The sequence below is a fragment of the Diorhabda sublineata genome, chromosome X (genome assembly GCF_026230105.1).
Source record: "Diorhabda sublineata isolate icDioSubl1.1 chromosome X, icDioSubl1.1, whole genome shotgun sequence".
In the NCBI taxonomy this organism is placed as follows: domain Eukaryota; kingdom Metazoa; phylum Arthropoda; class Insecta; order Coleoptera; family Chrysomelidae; genus Diorhabda; species Diorhabda sublineata.
In genome coordinates, this window is record NC_079485.1 from 30705079 (window position 1) to 30725653 (window position 20575).

A 20575-nucleotide genomic window follows, 5' to 3' on the forward strand; every position below is an offset into this window, starting at 1 on the left:
AGATTACTCACCTTATCATCAAGAAAATCAGTATTTTTTAAAAATTATTTTACGCAACGAAATTTCGAAATAAAAACAGATTATAGTAGTGGGAAAATTCTATATATAATAAAAAGTGTTACAATTGGTAATTGTTTCATCATAAAATTTGTTTATTATTAAAAGTTCCAATTTTTTACAAAAACAATATTTTCCTCAACGGGAGGTAAGCATCACGATTCCAAAACCTAATTATACTAATTATAGTGAGGTGGGTGTTAATAACAGAATTAATTTCCTATAGAAATTTTAACTTCACAACTTCTAGATATTCCTGTAATTAAAATAATGCTTTTACATGGTAGACGCAATTTTAAACGTAGTTTCCTATAATTTGTATGTACAGGGTGTCTCACGACGAGTTAAAACTATATGTATATATGGCAAAATACTTAATAGTAAAATCATAAAATTTCTACGTTTCGGTTATTGGATACGATCTTTTTACCTAAAATATTTTCAAAGATGGTCGATTTCCGGTTCTACTTTTTGGGTTATTAATTTTTTGTAAGAAATTTGACCCTTGCAGACCCTTATAAATTATTTTTTTACGAGGATATCCTTAAATATATGAAAATGGTTTTTGTTCGATTACTTTTACCAAGATCAGACGTATTTGAATATATGTTGAAAAATTTTTCATTTTATACAGGGTGTGCATAAAAATTCAACTTCATAAATATCAAATTGCTTAATTTTTTTAATAGAACCACCCAATGCATACTTTCCTATACCTAAACCTTACCGTTATCCAGATATTAAAAGTTTTCTGTAAACTTTTAGAGACGCACGTGTAGTTTAAATTTTATTTTGACCCGTTAATACAAGCACTAAGAAATAAAAAAGTATTTTTCTTTATCTTGTCAAGGTCTGTATAAAAAATCGAATCAAATTGTATTTACCAATCCTACTCCAATTTCTGGTCGTTTCCGAGATATTTGAAGTTTTAAATTATTATTGTATTTTTTAACAAGTTTTAATTTTTTATATATACTTTTAGTAGACTTGGTGAAACCAGGGAAATCGACAAAAGACTGACGAGAGGGAAAAAATCGTTTGGAGCCCTTGGAGGACTATTAAGATATTTCTAAAGCTACATTTACATTTATGAAACTAACTATACTATATGATAGTGAGTGTTGGATCATGAACAAAAAAAGAAGAAAACATATGGGAAAGAAAAGGTATTAAAGAGGATTTTCGTAGGAATGCAAGAGCAAAACGAGTGGAGAAAAAGAACGAACGCTGAGATCAAAGTACTGTATGGTCAAGATGAGATGGGATATGGGGTCAGAGCAAAGACTCCTTTGGATGGAGCATATAGCCAAAATGGATGAAGACAGTTGGGTCAGAAGATCCTTGTGAAGTGAAGTGAAGAAAGAGCAAAAAGGAAAAGAGGGCGTCCACGAAAAAATGGATAGAAGCATGTAGATATTTAGAAAGAAGAGGAATAGAGAACTGGCGTGAAGCAGGCATGAGCAAAAATAGGAGGAAAGCAGTAGAGCGACTCCAAGACTTGTGCCTATAAGGTCTGTGTTGAGCTTCAAATAACTTATTTGGAATCTACTGCTTTAAATTTCAATGTAAATTACTATAGTCTGGTTATTAACGTCTTTAGGCCGCTTCCTATTATGCAAGACAACATGCAAGAAATTGCATGCAATGGAGTCTGAAGGACAGAAAACAGCATCTAAGCAATGGTGAGCCAGGCTCTGGCTAGATAGAACCCAGAGAAAGAAACATGGGTTTATCTATGAAAGTAAGACGACAAAATATTCAAACATTGGAAAAGCTCCTTAGGAAAATAGAACATAAATTAATTGAGAAATCCTTAGCGAGAGACGTAATATCAGCGAATCATAAACTCAATTCTTTGTAGAATTGCAACTTGAACGAAATAAAACTGACACCAAACCAATAATGTTACAAATGCGAAATTTTGCATGAAACAAACAGTTAAATTTCATCTGCGCATGCTTTTCATTAAAAAATATTGCTTCTTGCATTGCATTGCACGTTGTATTCTATCTTGTCAAGCAAACTAAAGTGGAATGAACCTTTAAAAATTTGAACCAACTATTTTTCGAATATATCTACAACATAAGTATTAAAAAATACTCACAGATACTTTTTTACCCTGTCTCACTGGTGCTAAATCGAAACATAACATTTTTTTTATATTAACCAAAAATATTTGTTTTAATTATTTTAATGTGTTTATGACGACAAAAATCTTCTCATGTGTTTATGATCACAAAATTCTCCTCATTAAGCAAGCCATTCACCGATTATCTTCGTTATATTCTCAATTTTTGTATCAAAATATCTAAATTTCACTCCTCAATATTACACTAAATTGTGGTAAGGGTAAGAAAAATTCTACAAATAAAAAGATTATCAACATTTGCTATGACCAAGTCTAATCATAATGTTACTAACTCGTCCCCGACATGAGCCGTCAAGCCGGTTATAATGGAATTCTAAAATTTGGCAAATTCACAAAACCTTTGGAGTTTGTTTTCAACACAGGCGATTTGTCTACATTGTTTTTTTTAACTAATTTCCAGAAAGGTCTATTAATTTATTTATTTTCTAGTATTATTGAGAAAGTCGTTTTAGATATTTAACGTGCATGCTCTTGATAAAAAAATATTTCGTCTATCATTTCAGTGCACATTGTATTGCATCATATCAAGAAAAACCCATAGAAATGAAAATTTGCTGAATTAAAAATATTTGTAATGAAACACATCACAAATAATTTAAATTGGGAAAAATTATGTATTCTCCACACGGCTTAGAAATAAAGTATATTTTGAAAATCAACAAAAAAGAGAAATTCCTAAAATAATCAAGCACCATTATTGTTTCCCTTAAGGATGTCAATTAAAATTTTATTTTAAATATCCCCAAAGAAACAAATAATTTGGAGATAAATCTAATGATACTGGAGACCACTTATTCAAAACACTTATAGATATAATTCTGTTTTTCAATTTCGTTCAATATCCTATTTATTGTGAGCAGGAGAACCATGATGAGGAAAGCAAATACATATTTCTTGTCATAGTCTTTCCGTCAGTATTTGTCTTGCAGTTACTCTGTCATCTATTGTGCAATGATTGATCATTACTTTGGAAATCCAAACGATAAATATATATATATATATATATATATATATATATATATATATATATATATATATAATAATAATAATAATAATAATAATTAATCTGTAAAAGCAAATTCCCAATACACTCTGGTGAATGGGATTGGGAATCCAATGAAACTTTTTACCTCGGCATTCTATTAAAACTTAAACTGGTGGATTTGAAGTGTTAACATTGATATTACTATTTTAAAATATAGTAATTTTTTATAAAATTATAAATTTAATTGATAAATAGTACACTATGCAAAAAAAATGTAAAAAATCATGGAAAATGTGCTTTCTTTTATTTTTAAACTCTTTATTGATATCAATATTTGGTATAAAGAATACATATATAAGTAAAAGTGGAAAAAGTAGAAAATATTTCTATTAGATTATGAAAAAAAAAGTTTGAAAATTGGATTGAATTAGCAAAAACTGCATTAAAAAAATGATTAACTTGAAAAAATTCAAAATATTACAGTAGTCTAAAACCTAAAGCACTATAATATAAAAGAATAATATATATGAAGTTCCTTGAAATAATTGTTAGGCTGTTTCTATAGGACAAAGATCACAATATTTACAAATTAGATTAAAAAGTCATCATTATGTTATAAAATAAATCTGCATTAACCAACCACAAAAAATACATGGCAACTAAATATTTTTCATGTATTATTATTTAAATTTTAATGATTAAAAGTGGAAAGTCGTTTTTTGGTTGAAGCAGATTGCAAATAACCAAATATCAAATGTATAATTGAAAAAATGTAGAAATATATGTCTTCTATTCAAACAGACCTTTCCATGGTGGTTAACAGGCCTACATTAAACATGACAGCTACAAATCTCATCAGGAATTATGAATAATAGTGTCTGAAAAGCTTATGAAAAATAAGATCATTATAAAACATGTGATTCATTGTTTCATTAATATTTTTATGTATATATCTAGTTAATTGATGTGTTATTCCAGAAATAAATGTACCACTCACCCATAATCATCGCTCAATTATTATTAGAATCAATATTTACTATTCTTCTAACCTACTTTAATCTTCACCTATTTTATACCAAAACTTCAATTCCTCGTCATTTAGACGATTGTCCTATAAATTTATCCACTGGTTCGTATTTCCAGTTTGTTTCTTTTATGTGATCTAATTCCTTTCTTAATAATTTTATTCTAGTTTGATGAATTTCTTGTAAACTGTTATCAGCGTTAGTTCTTACGATCTCATAATATTTTGTTAACTTTATTGCTGCAAGTGAGGAGTCTTCTGATCTATCTTCTTGATGAGGAGAAGCTAAAATCATTTTTGGTATATTTATGTTAGACATCCGAAAATTCGTTTAAAAATTGTGTTAGTGACAAATCGATAACCTCAAATATAAAATGTCATTGGTAATCTTCTTTTCAAACATCAATAAATACTTCTAAATAAGAGGTTAATCCGCCACAGGTGTTGCCACAGTGGGTGCGTAAATCCAGGCCACATAAATAATCCTGATCCTTTTGATTTAGATAACCGTTCAATAATATCAAATTATATTAAAAATCATAAAGAAACATCAAAATTATTATATGAAAAAGTTACAAGATAGAAATGCTGATATTAAAGAAAAAATAATTAATAAAAGAAATGAGAATAGAAATGATCCCACTTCTTATGCAAATCAAGTTACAGCTTATATAAAGACAAAAAGAGAAAAAAATTACCTAAATTTAAAAAAGCAGAAATGATAAAAGACTCTGGAATATTATTAGAAACAAATAAAGGAACTTATCATAAAAACATAATCAGAAAACCTAAAACTAAGACTAAAAATTTGTTACAGAAAAATGAAACTAACAACGATAATAATATTACTACTAATTTACAAGAAGATTAAAACAGAAGATATAGAAATTACGAATGTAAACAATTTATTATTACCCATTAATTTAGCAATCAGTAACCTTATTTATACTAAGGATACTTTTATATATTATATAGACCTAGAATATGTTCATAAACAAATTAATAATCTGAAACAATATTATTATAGTTTAAAAAATAATTTATCTCAAGCGAACGCTACAAATCCTATATCATATAATTTAGATGAACAATCACTAAGCAGAACAGAAATTTTAATTGATTTTGATGATATAAAAAATCAGAAAACATTTATCCATATTTAAGATTAAAAAGAGGATTAATAAATGTAGTAGGAAAAATAGATAAATGGCTTTTTGGAACTCTAGATTCAGATGATGAAGAAAGATACGATAATGCTATAAATGTTTTACAACAAAATCAAAAACAAATAATTTGCAAATATCATTACACAAAAAATTAATTGATTATTATAATAAATCGATTACGACTCTATGGAACAATCGACAAAAACTCTCAGATAATTTAGAAAAATTTCACATTTCGATAGAAAATAAAATAATAACTTTGAATAATTTTATAACATTTCACAGATTAATCTGGACTGTCAAAGTTTAATTACATTGATTGATAATATTGAAAACGCGCGAACATTTTCCAAATTAAATACAATTCATAGATCTGTTATATTGAGTCAAGAAATTTTATATCCCAAATTTAATAATATTTTAACGTATTATCTCTTTCTGGGCTCACAATTAACCTTTTCCAAATCCAAAATAATTTTTGCTACCCATGTTCCAATCTTGAAACCTAGAACCTATGAATTTTTCCATTTATACCCTATAATTCAAAACCATACGATATTTATCCCTCCTCAACCTTACTTGGCCAGAAATCAAGAAATTATTTTTATCAAAGAAGAATGTCCAGTGCTAGAAGAAAAATATTACTGCAAAGAAACATTTAAGTTAAAAACAATTGTACTATTGAACTGTTAAACGGACGCTCTGCTGAAAATTGTGTTGTTAGTGAAATAAATCTCCAAGAAACTATATTAGAAGAAGTGACAAATAACGAACTTTTAGTAATTCCAAATTCAGAATCAAGTGATTTCTAAATGTGTTTTGGACCGTTATTTGAAAATAAGTTATCCATCGATTATAAAAATTCTGTAGCATTCAAATAGAAAGTGAAATCTTCTGAACTAACATACAAATCTAAAAAGGAAAATCAATAATATTACCGAAATTAAACTTCAAATTTTTAAATAATCAAATTTCTAAATCTTCAAATTTAACCAACATAGACTTTGAAAAATTATATGAAATAAATAAAATTTCTAGAAATATAAAGCCAATTCATGAAATTCACAATTCACAAAACCATGTATCAATAGGACTATTTACAATAATTATACTCATTTGTATAATTTTAATAATGCTATGATTAATTCAAAAATATAAAAGAAAATTTGTAAGAAAACAGAAATTTGGAGAAAAGAAGAAAGAAGACATCGAATTAGAAGAAAGAAGAAAACAAGATATGAAAAATACCTCCATGCTTTTTATTCTTAGGGATGGAGGAATTACATGGAGAAAATTCTAGGTCATTTTAATAAAATGCAATAGTGTCAAATATTGTAAACACATATTGTCAACTCAAGCATAAATGCATACCCAATGGGTATATTCTGTATAATTACTTCTAAAACTCTATAATAGGTTAGTCTAGGATGTGATTCATCTATGGGTTAGTCTCACCAAGTGCTTTGATATAAAGAGATAAGAAAAGTAAGAGGAAAATATAAACCAGACAAATGACCACCTGTCCAATACAGTTGATCAAACATTAACATATAGATGTCACAGTGGAAGTAGACATTAAAAATTCGTTGTAGTATTTTATAGAATTCAATTGCGAAGTAAAATTGAAAATTGAAATATTAATTGAAAATATTAAAAATTCAATATCTAATTAATAAATACACATTTTCCAAATCTATTTTCTTGGTCAATGTTGAGTTATGTGAAAATATTTAGTATTCGAATATTTTTGTATTTAAATTTTCATTCAATGGCTATACTACTTTAATGATAGTCTAGAAAAATAGTTACATTAAGGAAAAGTTATTTGTTGTAACAATTTATACAATCTGAAATGAAAAAATAGTAATATACTCAAATCTCTTTATTTATTACTTTACATTATAATTCCAAAACTAACAAATGAATATAAATCCAATTTATTGTAAGGGAATGTTGTCAATGTGTTAGTAATATCAAAAGAGAACAATTTGAATTAATTTTAAAAATAGTGAATAGAACAAAAGTCTATCAAAACTTCCATCGAAAAATTTTTTTGAACGAATATCAATTTTTGGTATCAACATTTTAATGAAACAAAACTAATCACCAACTAATTCAAATCCAATTTTCTGAAGTTTCTTGTAATCGAAGGATGTTATTGTTAATTAATATCAAAATAATATGCAAAGAATAGATTAGAACAAAGCTTAATTTGAACTTTTTTCAAGTAAATTTCAATTTCATGAGAATGTTTTACAGTTTGAATGAACATTTTATTGACATGAAATTAATCCATTAATAATAATAATATTCTACCAATGAACAAATTAGATGAAGTATGAATTTAGTTGGTGACATTAAATGTTTTACATTAAACATAATGAACAAACTATTATTTTGTTCCTTTAACTAAATGATGTTTCTACCAATAATAAATTAAATAAATTACAAATTCTGTTGACAAAATGAAATGTTTTAAATTCTTGACACATGAAAAGCAAAATAACTAATAAACTAATTTTTGAAATGCACAACAGCACAATGTGATTTTCCACAATTACAATATAACTGTAAAAACTCACTTTGAAAGAGATTTTAATTCAATCATTCTTCTTACTTTCAAAGTCTTCCTTAGAGCAGGTGCTTTCTGGACAAACACATAATTGTTTTTTCTTTTCCATGTTCTCAGGATCATTATCAATGAGTTCAGATGAGGATTTTCGTTTATGGGTTTCATCGATTCTGCTGTTACCTTCCAAAGGTTCTTGTTCAGGATCACAGATAACCTCTCGTAGTTTCCAAAAATATTTTTTTCTTAGTTCACTAACAAGGACTTTTTGTGGTTTTTCACCTGGTTGATTAGTATACTTATTCAATAGCGCTAAGAATTCCATTACGTCTGTAGAACTGCAAGTGAAACTACGTCTTACATTTTTTTTTCTTGGTTGTGGTTCTTCCGTTACATTAGGAGCATCTTCATTTGAATCCGATGATATGTCATTAATTGGATTTAACTTAGCTACCATTTCATCAATAGACATCGGTGGATTATTTGAATCAAAATCTGCGAATATATCTGAAGGTGAGTTTGGATTATCTGAAGCACAAGATGAATATGTATCATCTGAAGCAGAAGGTGAGTGTGGATTCTCTGAAGCAGAAGCTGAGTGTGGATTCTCTGAGGCAGAAGCTGAGTGTGGATTCTCTGAAGCAGAAGCTGAGTGTATATTCTCTGAGGCAGAAGCCGAGTGTGGATTCTCTGAAGCAGAAGGTGAGTGTGGATTCTCTGAAGCAGAACCTGAGTGTGGATTCTCTGAGGCAGAAGCTGAGTGTGGATTCTCTGAAGCAGAAGCTGAGTGTGGATTCTCTGAAGCAGAAGTTGAGTGTGGATTCTCTGAGGCAGAAGCTGAGTGTGGATTCTCTGAAGCAGAAGCTGAGTGTGGATTCTCTGAGGCAGAAGCTGAGTGTGGATTCTCTGAAGCAGAAGCAGAATTTGTGTTACTGCATTTTGGAAGTGGATCTTCACTAGAGTTTAATCTTGAAAATGACATTCTGGGATGTTCTCTACCACCTCAATTGATGCCACTTTTTAGTTTCAATAACTTCTTTCAAAAGCAACCGAAATGAAACAAGCACTAAACGACATTCAATATTCGAATACGACTGAAGCTTGAACTCAATTAGTAGCAAACTACTTTACCGGCGAATTTTGGAGGGAAGAAGAAAGGAGTGAATATAAGTGTCTGCTGGAATGCGTTGAATAAGTATCGCCATATTAGCATCAGGATAAATTCTATTTACTAGATTATTTTGTACAGACGTTGACATTTTTAATAATGAACTGCGTGAATAAAAAATAATATTAAATTTTTTAACCCTCCAAAGGAAGAAGGTATTTCTAAAATCGTTGCGATGATTCGTTATTTTGACAATAGATGGAAATGCATAGTTTATGTATTTTTGACCTTGTAAAAAGTGTAAGTTGACTATCATTGGTAAATCCTAAACGTCATACCGGAAGGAATTTCATGAGCACATTCCATTATACTTTTCCATCTATTGTCTATAGAACGAATCATCGCAACAGTTTTATAAATTCGTGTGTCGATAAATTAGTTTGCTAGTAAACTATTCTGTAAACGAAATAATTGAAAACAAAAAATAGCGTCAGTCAAGTACAAGCGATTAAAGTGGAACATAATACCCCACAATGTCATTTGCAATATCAAACTCTAGTGATAATTCACTTCAAGAATGTATTATCACAAGCTCTACTTCTACTTCAGAAAAACCACCGAATTTTTCTAAAGGAAACTTGTCTTTTGTAATTCCATTGGATGAATCACATTTTTCAAATGAAGATGCTTCTAATATAATGGTAGCTCCTGAGCGACCACAACGGAAGGAAGGTACATACAATAACAGTACTAATCAACGCATGACTTTAAGATCGCAAGTATCTCGGAAACGTGGTATAGTAGAACATATATCTAAAAACAGTGCTAGTCAACGGAAGAAAATAACTATTTGTCCAAAACAAGGGGCCAGCTATAGCCCATATACATTCGAAGACACAAGATCGTTTTCACTTGAGCCTCAACGAAGACAACATCCCAAAGAACCTTTGAGAGGTATAAGCAATATCAATAAAGCTACTACTCAATGCAGAACATTGAGATCAATCTTATCTCAGAAATGTACTAAACGAGAATATACATTTGAAAGCTCTGCTAATCAACACCAGAACTTGGAATCGAATGAACAGAAGAAATTATGGAAATTATGTGTACCTCCAAAACGAAATGGCAGAAAGAGGGACTTAAAATATATCAATATTGAGTAAATTAAAACCCCTTTCAAAGTGAGTCTTTACAGTTATGTTGTAATTGTACTGTTTTTTAATTACTTTTTTATTTATTTCTATTTATAAATTACTTGTTCCTTTCTTAAAAATATTCAATATTGTTCCACAGATTTGCGTTTGTTTTATTACTGTTTTATTTTTTTGTATTTCAAGAATTTATTTTGTTAACAGAATTCCTACTTTATTTATTATTGGTAGTAAAATAATTAAAGGAACAAAATATCGTTTCATATTTGTATTGTTAATATGGGATTCATTTATTATAATAATAGTTTTTTTTTATTACGTTTAGTGTAAAACATTTAACATCACCAACAAAATTCATATTTCATCTAATTTGTTCATTAGCATATCAAATAATTAGTTTTTTCTGAATAAAATGTTCGTTAAAATTTTTGCATATTTAGTTTGCTTTTGATATTAATTAATAATAACATTCTTTGATTACAGAAAATTGGATTTGCATGAGTTGGTGATTAGTTTTATGTCACTAAAATGTTCATACCAAAAATTAATAGTTCAAAATATTTTTTGGATAAAATTTGGAAGGAATTTTATTCTAGTCATTCATTTTTTGCAAATTATAATTGAAATAATTTATTTATTAAATATTTAGAAGTGGGGCTTCCCTCCAAATTTACTCCAAAAATTTTTTTGCTGCAGCAAGTAAAATAAGTTATGTTAAGGGAGAGGAAATATTTTTTTTTAACGGTAATTGAAAAAAGAAATCATTTTTAACATAATTTTAGTTTCCTGTTTCATAATTTCTGTATACATCAATAAAAATTTATTTCATTTCTTCAGTGGGCGCTATATTACCCAAATATATTAGGGTTAACATGGCAGCAAGGTGTTTCCTATGTTCGGTTTTATCAAAATTTTAGGATAGATCTAATTTACTAAAGTTTATTGTAATAGAAGGATGTCATTGTATTGGTAACATCAAAGGTAAATATTTAGAAGTGGAGCTGCACCCCAAATTTACTTAAAAAATTTGTTCGCGCATATAGGGTTGTTTTTTAGTGCTCAGAAAGTACTAAGTTGGGAGAGGCACATATTTTTTGTCATAACAGTTTAAATGGCTTTTTCATAAGTTCAGTTTCCTCAAAATCTATATCAAACTTTACAGTTATTTTATTTCATTTTATATAATTAAATAAATAAATTTGATTATTTTACTGTAAATAAATGTTGACTTGAATAAAATATAAATGGAATTTTGTTTTACTCATCTATTTTTTGCTAACAAGAATTCAAATAATTTGTTTTTGTGTTAATAACACAATGACATCTTTTAATTACAAAAAACTTTGGAAACTGGATCTCTATCAACTTTTATAGTTATTTTATTATGTTTTATATTATTAAATGAATAAATTTTTATTTATAAATGTTCAAAATATTTTTACGAAATTGAAATTATTTAATTTTACTCATTTTTTGTTAACAATAATCCAGATAATTTGTTTTTGATATCAATAAAATGTAACTTTTTTATAAAAAAAAAACTCAATAAAATTGAATTTATTTTATAATTATCTGTTATTTGACTATAACTCCATATTATTAAATAGTGAATTTTGAGTTTTCCTTGTTATATATAGAACCTATAGAACTATTAAAAATTCGCATAAAAAATAAAATTGATTAATTCTTGGACATTGAAAAAATCGGTCATGGATTAGTGTATAGTTATTGGTAATTAGAGTAGGTGGTGGTAAAGGTTCGCTTAGGGCAAACATTCGATTTGAAATGAGTTCTTTTTATTGTATTGGCACCACTACTCTTGGAAGGTTTTGTCCATGAAGGTCAAGGTTTTTTTTTGAACACTTGATCTACATTGCTGCAATTTTTGAAACATTCCGAAAGGCAAACTGAAAAATTCAATTAGACAAATCTGAATTTCTGACAAAAGAAGTCACTTTTCTTGGTCACATTGTGACTCCTGAAGGCATTAAACCCAATCCTGGTAAAATAGAGTCCATGAGAAATTTCAATATTCCAAAGACTGTGAAAGTGAGATTCTTCTTAGAACTTATTGGTAATTATCGAATATTAATTTCAAATGTGAGTTAAATAGGGTGACTCCCCATTCAATGGGGCAAATGAAAATTTAAAGAAATTTTTTGTGTTCTAATTAGGGCCCTCAGGGGGCAGAAGTTGGTACGTGAATAGTTAGCCCAAATTTGCATATAATTTGAATAATTTTGAAATGGATGGCATTGAAACAATACACCTATTTATATATGTGGTATCCTTCCCTATATACATGGAGGATAGAGGTAAGGAGAATAATTTGTGTATTTAAAAATTTGGAAAAAGTGCCAAATATTTACGCCCAGGCATTATTTTTATTCTTTTTTACGACGTTTACGAGTTGTTCGAAACTTGCAAATAATGAACTATGATATAAATTTTTTTTAACTTGGCATATTTACATTCACTCTACACCCTTTGTTTACTTGACAACAGCGCCATTCTATATAATTACTTTGCTTTTTAAGGTCAAGCATACATAGCACATTCCATTATGCTTTTCCATCTATCATCAAAGAGAAGAACTATCATGACAGTATACAAATTAGTTTGCCGCTTAATCCATAGATAATGAATCAAATTTGTATATTATTATTGTTTTTTAGAAATTTCTTAAAATCAATTCAATTTTTCTTTTTGATAAAAAAATTACTTTTCGTTATGAAATTTTCATCGGTATATTATTAGGTCGTGTATAATGTGATAGATGTCGTTACATTGTCGAGATCTAGTTGGAATCATAAACATTAATTACTAGAACCATAGAAATTAACGTCATGTAATTTACGATTTTTTCACATTTTGTACGTTGTCAAGATTATCTAACAATAATTTATCCTGAATTATTTACCATTTATAATTCCTGTTCCTTCTATAAGATTATTTCCTCATAAAATTAATTTTTTGATAAACAGCTAAGTGTTATAAATGTTAATAATATTACTAGATTCTTGAAATTGGGAGGTTTTTAATTATTTACATTGAATATACTATTTATACATTATTATACATTACATATATTATTTGTTTTGATGAGTCTCGTTCATCAGATCCTAGACTGCGTGTACTTGTTGATCACATCTATGGCAGCAGTACGGAACACGTTTGGCCTTCAGTAAAATTTGAACGTCGGTTTTTTTGTTAACGTTTCATATTTTTAGTTGCGTATTACTTTTAAGTTATAACACTTTGACTAAAAATAAAAAATAACTTCAGATAAAGTGTAGTGAAGTGCTGGACAAAATCTACTATATTTTCATTATCAAGATTGAGATCTATTATTTCTACCATATTATCATCATTTCTGGTTCACACTCAATTCAATTGCAAGTTCAGTAGAATCTCTTAAACAAATAAGACTACCAAGCAAAAAAAGTTTGAAGGTATTCAAACTATTACTAATAAATGTTTAACGTTGAAATCATAGCAAGATAAAATCAGTGTTTTTTTTTGGTAACGGAAAATTACCATGGAATTCATAAGGATTGATTATATTAAAAAAAAGCCTCGTGTTTGTAAACCCTCTGTTACAAGCGAGTTTGTGCAGTTACGTAATATTTTAAAACGCATTAGTCAAGAAGATAGACCAGATGGGTTTGATTTCATCAGGATAGATTATGTTAAACCTAAGCGTCGTGGTCGTCGATTCATTTCTAACAGCTCACATTACAAAGGTTCTTCTAGAAGGATTGGACTTCGAAACTGTAGTAAAGTAGAAGATGAAGTGAAAAGCAGTGTTAATCAATATGAGCAGCTGGAAACATATGGAAATAAAGTTAGTGTTCATCCAGAATGTGCTCTTACTAGCACAGATAATGGTTGGATGTTCATCAAGATTAATTATTCTATTCCCAAACGTCCTATTTTCCAACCCAAATCTGTGCAGTGTAATTGTGGCAAACGGAAATGCACTGGTTGCATTTTATATTGTGGTAATGGTGAATCCTGTGATTGTGGACCAAATTGCTTAAATTCAGGCAAGGGTTTCTTCAGAATTGATTATAAGAAATAATCAGGTATATCTTTCAAAACAGTAAAAACCTGCACATTCCAAAAAGGGTTTTTTGAACCAGTGTTTTTTTTATTATCATGTTCCACAGTTTTTTTGTAGAACATTTTTGTTCTATTATTATAATATATTTTTTTGTGTTAAACATTGAATGTTGACAACAGAGTATTTATTTTAGATAGTTTTTCATTAACTTTACAAAAAAATAATATATAAATGATGAAAAATATTTTGGGAAAAAATTAAAAGTTTCAACTCACTTGGATTTTATTATTTTATATATTTTTTAATATATTTAGGATGAAACATTCAATGTTCAATTTTATCTATTTTTAATAAGTATTATAATATCCAATATATACATGTGATAAGTTTCATTGTGCTGAAATATTTTTTTGATAGAAAAAATATTTAATTTAAGTTTTTTGTTGCAGTGGTAGTATTTTGTTTCATTTCTTTTAGTGTAGAACATCTAATGCTACAAATTTATCTAGTTTGCCATAAGTATAAGTTACTTTTAGTGTAAAAAATTTAATGTTAACTATCTTCCAGAAGTACTAAAAAGATCAAAAATATAAGTGATAAGTTTTATTTCGATCAAATAGTTTTTTGATAAAAAAAGTATTTGATAGTAAAGTTTCCTTTTCCCATTTCAATTCATTTTGTTTTAATATTATTTTTAGTGTGAAACATTTAATGTTGTATCTTATATAAGTTGCCATAAGTAATAAAAATATCAAATATGTAAATGATAACTTCTATTTCGATCAAATACTTTCTTGATAGAAACGGTATTTGATAGAAAAGTTTCTTGTTCTCCTTTCAATTCATTTTGTTTTAATATTATTTTTAATGTAAACCATTTTATGTTACCATCTTCTATAAGTTCCCATAAGTATTAAAAATATCAAATATATAAGTGATGAGTTTTATTTCGATCAAAACCTTCTGTTACAAAAAAAGTTTTCTCTTCCTATTTTAAATCATTTTGTTTTAATATAACTTTTAGTGCAAAAGTTTAAAATATTTACAATCTTCTCTAAGTTTCCACAAATATCAAATATATAAGTGATAAGTTTTATTTCCATGCAATACTTTTTTTAAAAGAAAAGTGTGTGACAAAGTTTTATGTTCTTATTTTAACTTACTTTATTTCAATATTAATTTTAATGTAAATGATAAGTTTTATTTCTATGAAACACTTTGAAAAAATATTTGAGAAACAAGAACTTCAACCCATTTTGTTTTAAAGGTAATGGAATCCTGGTTAGGTTTCATTTTCTTGGAATTATTATTTAAAAAAATGGATATTGTTTTAGAGAGAATTTTGAGTTATTATTCGTTTCATTTGTATTTTAAAAGTTCACATCTTTTTGTATACAGTTAAAGTTTTTTCCTTTCATCTATCATTTGCTAACAAATAATTTGTTTTTGATGTTACTTCCTTTTTAAAAAAATTATTTTCAAACGCTCTATTGTGCGATTTAAATTGTATATTACCAAATAAAGAATTTTGAGTATTATATAAATTGTTGAAGAAAGTTTGAATATTAATAAGTTTATGAAATTTCAAAGGAAGTATTTTTGAAAAATATGCAAAATTTCTACTTTCATTAGTTTACAGTAATGAATGGAACTTTTTTAAAACAATGAGATAAAAAAACAGGTGAAGAAGCTGTATATAAAAAATATTTGAATAAATGAGACAAAATCTTTGGAAAATAATTAATTTGATTAAAAAAAGTTAGTCTTACAAAAATGTTTAAGACAAATAGAATATATCATACATAATAAGAACAAATGGAACAATGTGATTGTTTATAAATGTTGTATAACTTAGGTGAGTTGAAGTATAATTTCTATAGAATAATTTTTGTCTATTATCAAGTTAAATTGTTATAGAAATTGATTAAAAGGCATAGCTGTCATTAAAATATCATATTTGCATATAGGTCCCCGTAGATAAATTGTTCTAAAGTGTAGGAAAGACTCCAGCCAAAAAGAAACTATGTTTGTTCATTTCGACAAAGGATAAAAGTAATTATTGCAATGATAATTCCTGAACTACAGTTTCACTTTTTTCCGCTGATTTCTATACTCTTCATGAGAAAAAGGGGAGACACAAGGATGTTTTCCCACTTTTTAGCGTCCTTTTTTGAAGATAATGAAAATCTAACCGAATTACGTTATTTTATTTACCATTATTCAACATTAATAAGTAGTCTTACAGGTCAATGTTTAAATATTAACTTTAAACTGTACCAAATCTCATAATTTTTTGTCTAATTTCTCTAACAAAGGTTAGAAAATTAGTTGGTACAAAGAAAGAAAAAGCTCAGCTTTTCACATCAAAATGGAGGCAGCAGAAGTAAATTCACTGTATTTTTTATTATTTTTTATAAGCTACAAGAAATGTATCTGAATCAGACTTAAACATTCTATCAGTTTTGTTTGCAAAGAACTTATCAAATTCCAACACCTTCCTCATGATTCTTATATTCATTTTTATAAATATTTTTGTTGTTTCTATTCGGAGATTTTTTTATCAACATGTTCAAACTAAGTGGCATTGTGACTCAGAAACCAACTCAGAAAACATTAGGGTCAATAACCTCAATAGCTTACAAAAATATTCGTTTAAATCACTATAAACATTATTTTACAAGGTATTGGAATATTGTAGAATTTATTGATTTCAAATTGTTACGCTCGCGCTATATAAAAAAGTTCAAACGTAACCAAGTATTATAGAGACGAACCTAAACTATTCTTGAAACTTAAAGTGCATAGAATTATATAAATAATAAATAAATAAACGTAGAAGACTACATGAAAATATATTTATTTGAATAAGTTGAGATTTTGAAGTATAGTGAAACATATTGTAAACGCGTCATGTACATTCCAATGTTTTCCCCAACCGGGGTATAGGCTACAAAGCATAAGGTTTGTTCTTGATAGCTGCACTGGAACTGTACTGAACTGGACCAGTGCAAGCCAGTTCATGAGTGTATAGAATTAGTTCGATATAGTTCAGAGTATTGTAGTATTAACAATAATGGAAGACGATTTAGTACTTTTTGATATTTTAGATTCGTCCGATTACGAATATGTAGCACCATCGTTTCCAGATTACACTTATTGCACTATCTTGCGCTGCACTGTCTGAACTGACTCTAGACCCAGTGCAAGCAGTACAATGAACTGGGTGAACTAGTTCTCTTGCACTGCTACAAAAAACAGCGACACTAGCGCTGGTTCTGCTACAAAGAGCGCTTTAGTGTACACTTCCTGAACTAGTTCTGCCAAGAACAAACCTATATCCACACCTAGGGTATGTTCTGGGGTATAGGCCAACAGAATTAGGAGACAGGTTTAAATAGATTAACTAAAAACATTAATTAACATGGGGTAAAAAATAATGGCAGAATAAAAAATCAAATCGACCATGCACTAGTAGATTCAAAATTGATAACAGATGTCAGAAGTAACAGAAAAGCAGATGCAGACTCAGAACACGGTTGGTGATGAGACTAAAAGAACAAATACCAAAGAATGGAGAAAAGTCTGAGAATCTAGTTAAATATGACGTAAGGGTATCAAAGGATGAAGGTGTGGCGGGAAAATTTAAAAATGCAAAGACGACAAATCTGAAAAACAAACGAACATGGGAGGATTTTGAGATGGAGAGGGCAGAGATCGAGGAAACAATGAAAGGTGTAACACAGCAAGAACTAGAAATACTGGAGAAGACCAAATAATAAATAAAATTGCAGAGAGAGGATATGAAAGCATTTGGAGGAAAAATTGGAGAAAATTCAAGAACATTTTATAAACAAAGACATCAGATACCAAACACGATCGGAAAGAAATATTACAGAAACAAAGACGGCTAAAAAATAAATACTTGACAGGTGGAGGGATTATTTCAATGAACTGCTAAATGACGAAACAGGAAGGAATGAAGAAGACGAGTTTGAAGAAGAGACAGCGAATGAACCAGTCTCGGTAGGGGAAACACCATCGAAAACAGAAGTAGATTAAGTAGTGATAGGATTGAGGTTGAAAAGTATGGTGGTAAACCATTGAGGGAGCCGATATATAATTTGATTAAAAATATATGATAACAAAAGCAGATGTCAAACCAATTTGTTAAGACAGTTATTTACCCAGTATATAAGAAGAGGGATATAACAGAATTATAGGGGTATCATTTTATTGGATGTCGAATACAAAGTCCTAACTAGAATCCTCAGAAATAGATTGGGCAAATACTTAGCTGAACAAGCGAGTGAATACCAGGGGGATTCTGATCTGAAGAAGATCCAGATCAATAGCTTTGATCAAAGATTAAACCTGGAGCACTGATGCATAGACGAAGATAGCTGGGTGAATAGATCCTTATTAAGAGGAAGAGAATAATAATAGAAAATAGGAATAGAGAACTGGCGTGCAGCAGCCATAAACCAAAATAAATTGATATAAATCAGATTACATAAGGGTTTGTTCATTGGAATATTTGAACATTGGAACAATCATGTGTCTTATCGTACCAAATACTTATTGTCCTTCACAAGGACACATGTAAAATAGTTGGAGTTAAAAAAAGTTGAATTTATAATTGAGCAGTTACATTTTGTGTTAAATTCATAAGCAAAACATTTAAATAGTTCATATTTATTACGTATTCAATTTTTGAAAAAGGTTTTTCTGACTTAAATTTGAATGTGTTGGTTATCAAATTTCAATATCTAGTACTAAAATAAAGCCAAGTATAACTGGTGCAGAAAACTTTCCATATGTGGAAATGAAAGTGAAATCATTTAGGTCTCACTGGTCGTGAATACAAAATATGCACACGTGTTACATAACAAATCTTTAGAGAATAATTTTAACCAAATAATTATTTCTATATATTTTCAGGAACTTTTACTTACTTTGCATAGTTATAAAGTTAATCTGGATGTAGATGTAGGTAAAAATGTAATTAGATTATCTGTTAAACTTAAAATTAAAATATTTATTGATTCTACAGAGGCGTTTCTTTTGCATGAAATATTAGATAATTTGAACTCATTTGAGTAAAGCTCATCAAATGAATTTAGATATTTACCTCCCTCTTTACCGATGCAGCACCAACTTTTGTTTAATGGAAATAACTCAGTTCAGCTTATTAGACAAATGACTGAAAAGTTTGAGGAGAGGTTTCCCTTGTTTTTTCATTAGTACCTAGTGATTAACATCGTGGTTAAGATTTGCAAATTTATTTTTATTTCATTTATGTAGTGACGAGTTCATTTTAGTTTGGAATATAACATGATGTAAAGACTACAAGGTGCGTGTTCTTCCCCAGGGCTCATTTTCGACTCGTTCTGCGCATCTCTCAAGAGCCATTGAGAATTCGCTCCCAAATTGGCGCGTCGTTTTAGGAGCGAATTCTCTTGGCTGCTTCTCAGCTGGTGCGCAATAGCACACCATGAAGTCTTTACATGATGTATTCAATTCAAATATTTCAAATTGGCGCGTCGATTTGGGAGCGAATTCTCATTGGCTGCTTTTGAGCTGGTGCGCTATAGCACACCTTGTAGTCTTTATTTACATCATGGAATATAATGAAATTAATGTCTCAGTTTGTAATTCTATTTGAGAACTAATAAGCTGATAATATCAGCTCAATTTGAAATAAGTCAGATAATTTACAAAAGGGAAACTATGCACTCGTTTAGAGGTTCAAATGATCAACTGTTACAAACTAATTTACAATCTATATATCAAATTATCTCATTACCTTCTGCAGTCATCTGCTACTATCAATCGTTCTTAAGAAGATAACACATCTTGCACATATTAATTTCAAAAAATAGTGGAATGTTTGAATTTTTTGTATTATTAAGGCGAATAACTGAGAGATATCTAGTTACTAGCTAGACCTTAGAGAAAACAAACAATATAAAGAACAAAACTTTGGCACGTAGTCATTGTTGACTTCTTGAAATATGATATGCCAACATATGAAAATTTCAACTTTATACAATGTTATTAATATTTTTTAAAGCATGTGCAAATTTTTAAAGGTTATTAGGTCAGTTCCTGATTACTTCAACAATGTTTAAATATGGGAGATAAACACGGCAAAAACCATATCGGTTAGGTGCAAGGGAAATAGGAAAAATGGAAGGTTCAGATCACCAAGAGGTGTTGAAAATTCTACAGCGCCCCCTTAATTGCTATTCAAGTCTATACGAAAAAAAGGCAGGATATAATTAAATAACCATTTATTTGAAA

At 28.7% G+C, this 20575-nt stretch overlaps 1 protein-coding gene and 1 long non-coding RNA gene across 5 annotated transcripts; one reads left to right on the top strand and one right to left on the bottom strand.

Annotated features, from left to right (window-relative positions):
* The first annotated feature begins 20 nt into the window (after positions 1-20).
* LOC130451190 (uncharacterized) lies at positions 21-2230 on the top strand. Its single transcript, XR_008910691.1, has 2 exons — positions 21-205; positions 1040-2230. It is a non-coding gene; the product is annotated as an uncharacterized LOC130451190 (long non-coding RNA).
* A 1258-nt stretch (positions 2231-3488) lies between these two features.
* LOC130451189 (sporozoite surface protein 2-like) lies at positions 3489-20288 on the bottom strand. Of its 4 annotated transcripts, none has more exons than XR_008910690.1 (3): positions 20079-20288; positions 13297-13474; positions 3489-4500 (listed from the first exon to the last, which is right to left on the bottom strand). XR_008910690.1 is itself a non-coding variant. In XM_056790041.1 (3 exons), exons 1-2 carry the CDS (start codon positions 20089-20091, stop codon positions 7982-7984), a joined length of 888 nt encoding a protein of 295 aa, XP_056646019.1. In that variant the 5' UTR covers positions 20092-20173; the 3' UTR covers positions 3551-4500; positions 7964-7981. The 4 variants fall into 4 exon arrangements, 2 of the variants coding, with proteins under 2 accessions (XP_056646019.1, XP_056646018.1); XR_008910689.1 differs by lacking the exons at positions 13297-13474; positions 20079-20288 and adding an exon at positions 7964-9047 and having other exon boundaries at positions 3551-4077; positions 4189-4500; XM_056790041.1 differs by lacking the exon at positions 13297-13474 and adding an exon at positions 7964-8856 and having other exon boundaries at positions 3551-4500; positions 20079-20173.
* Between the last annotated feature and the right edge of the window lie 287 nt (positions 20289-20575).

Excerpts from the sequence above, each read along its gene's own strand:
- LOC130451189 (XM_056790040.1), bottom strand. The coding sequence starts at position 8,932 with ATGTCATTTTCAAGATTAAACTCTAGTGAAGATCCACTTCCAAAATGC.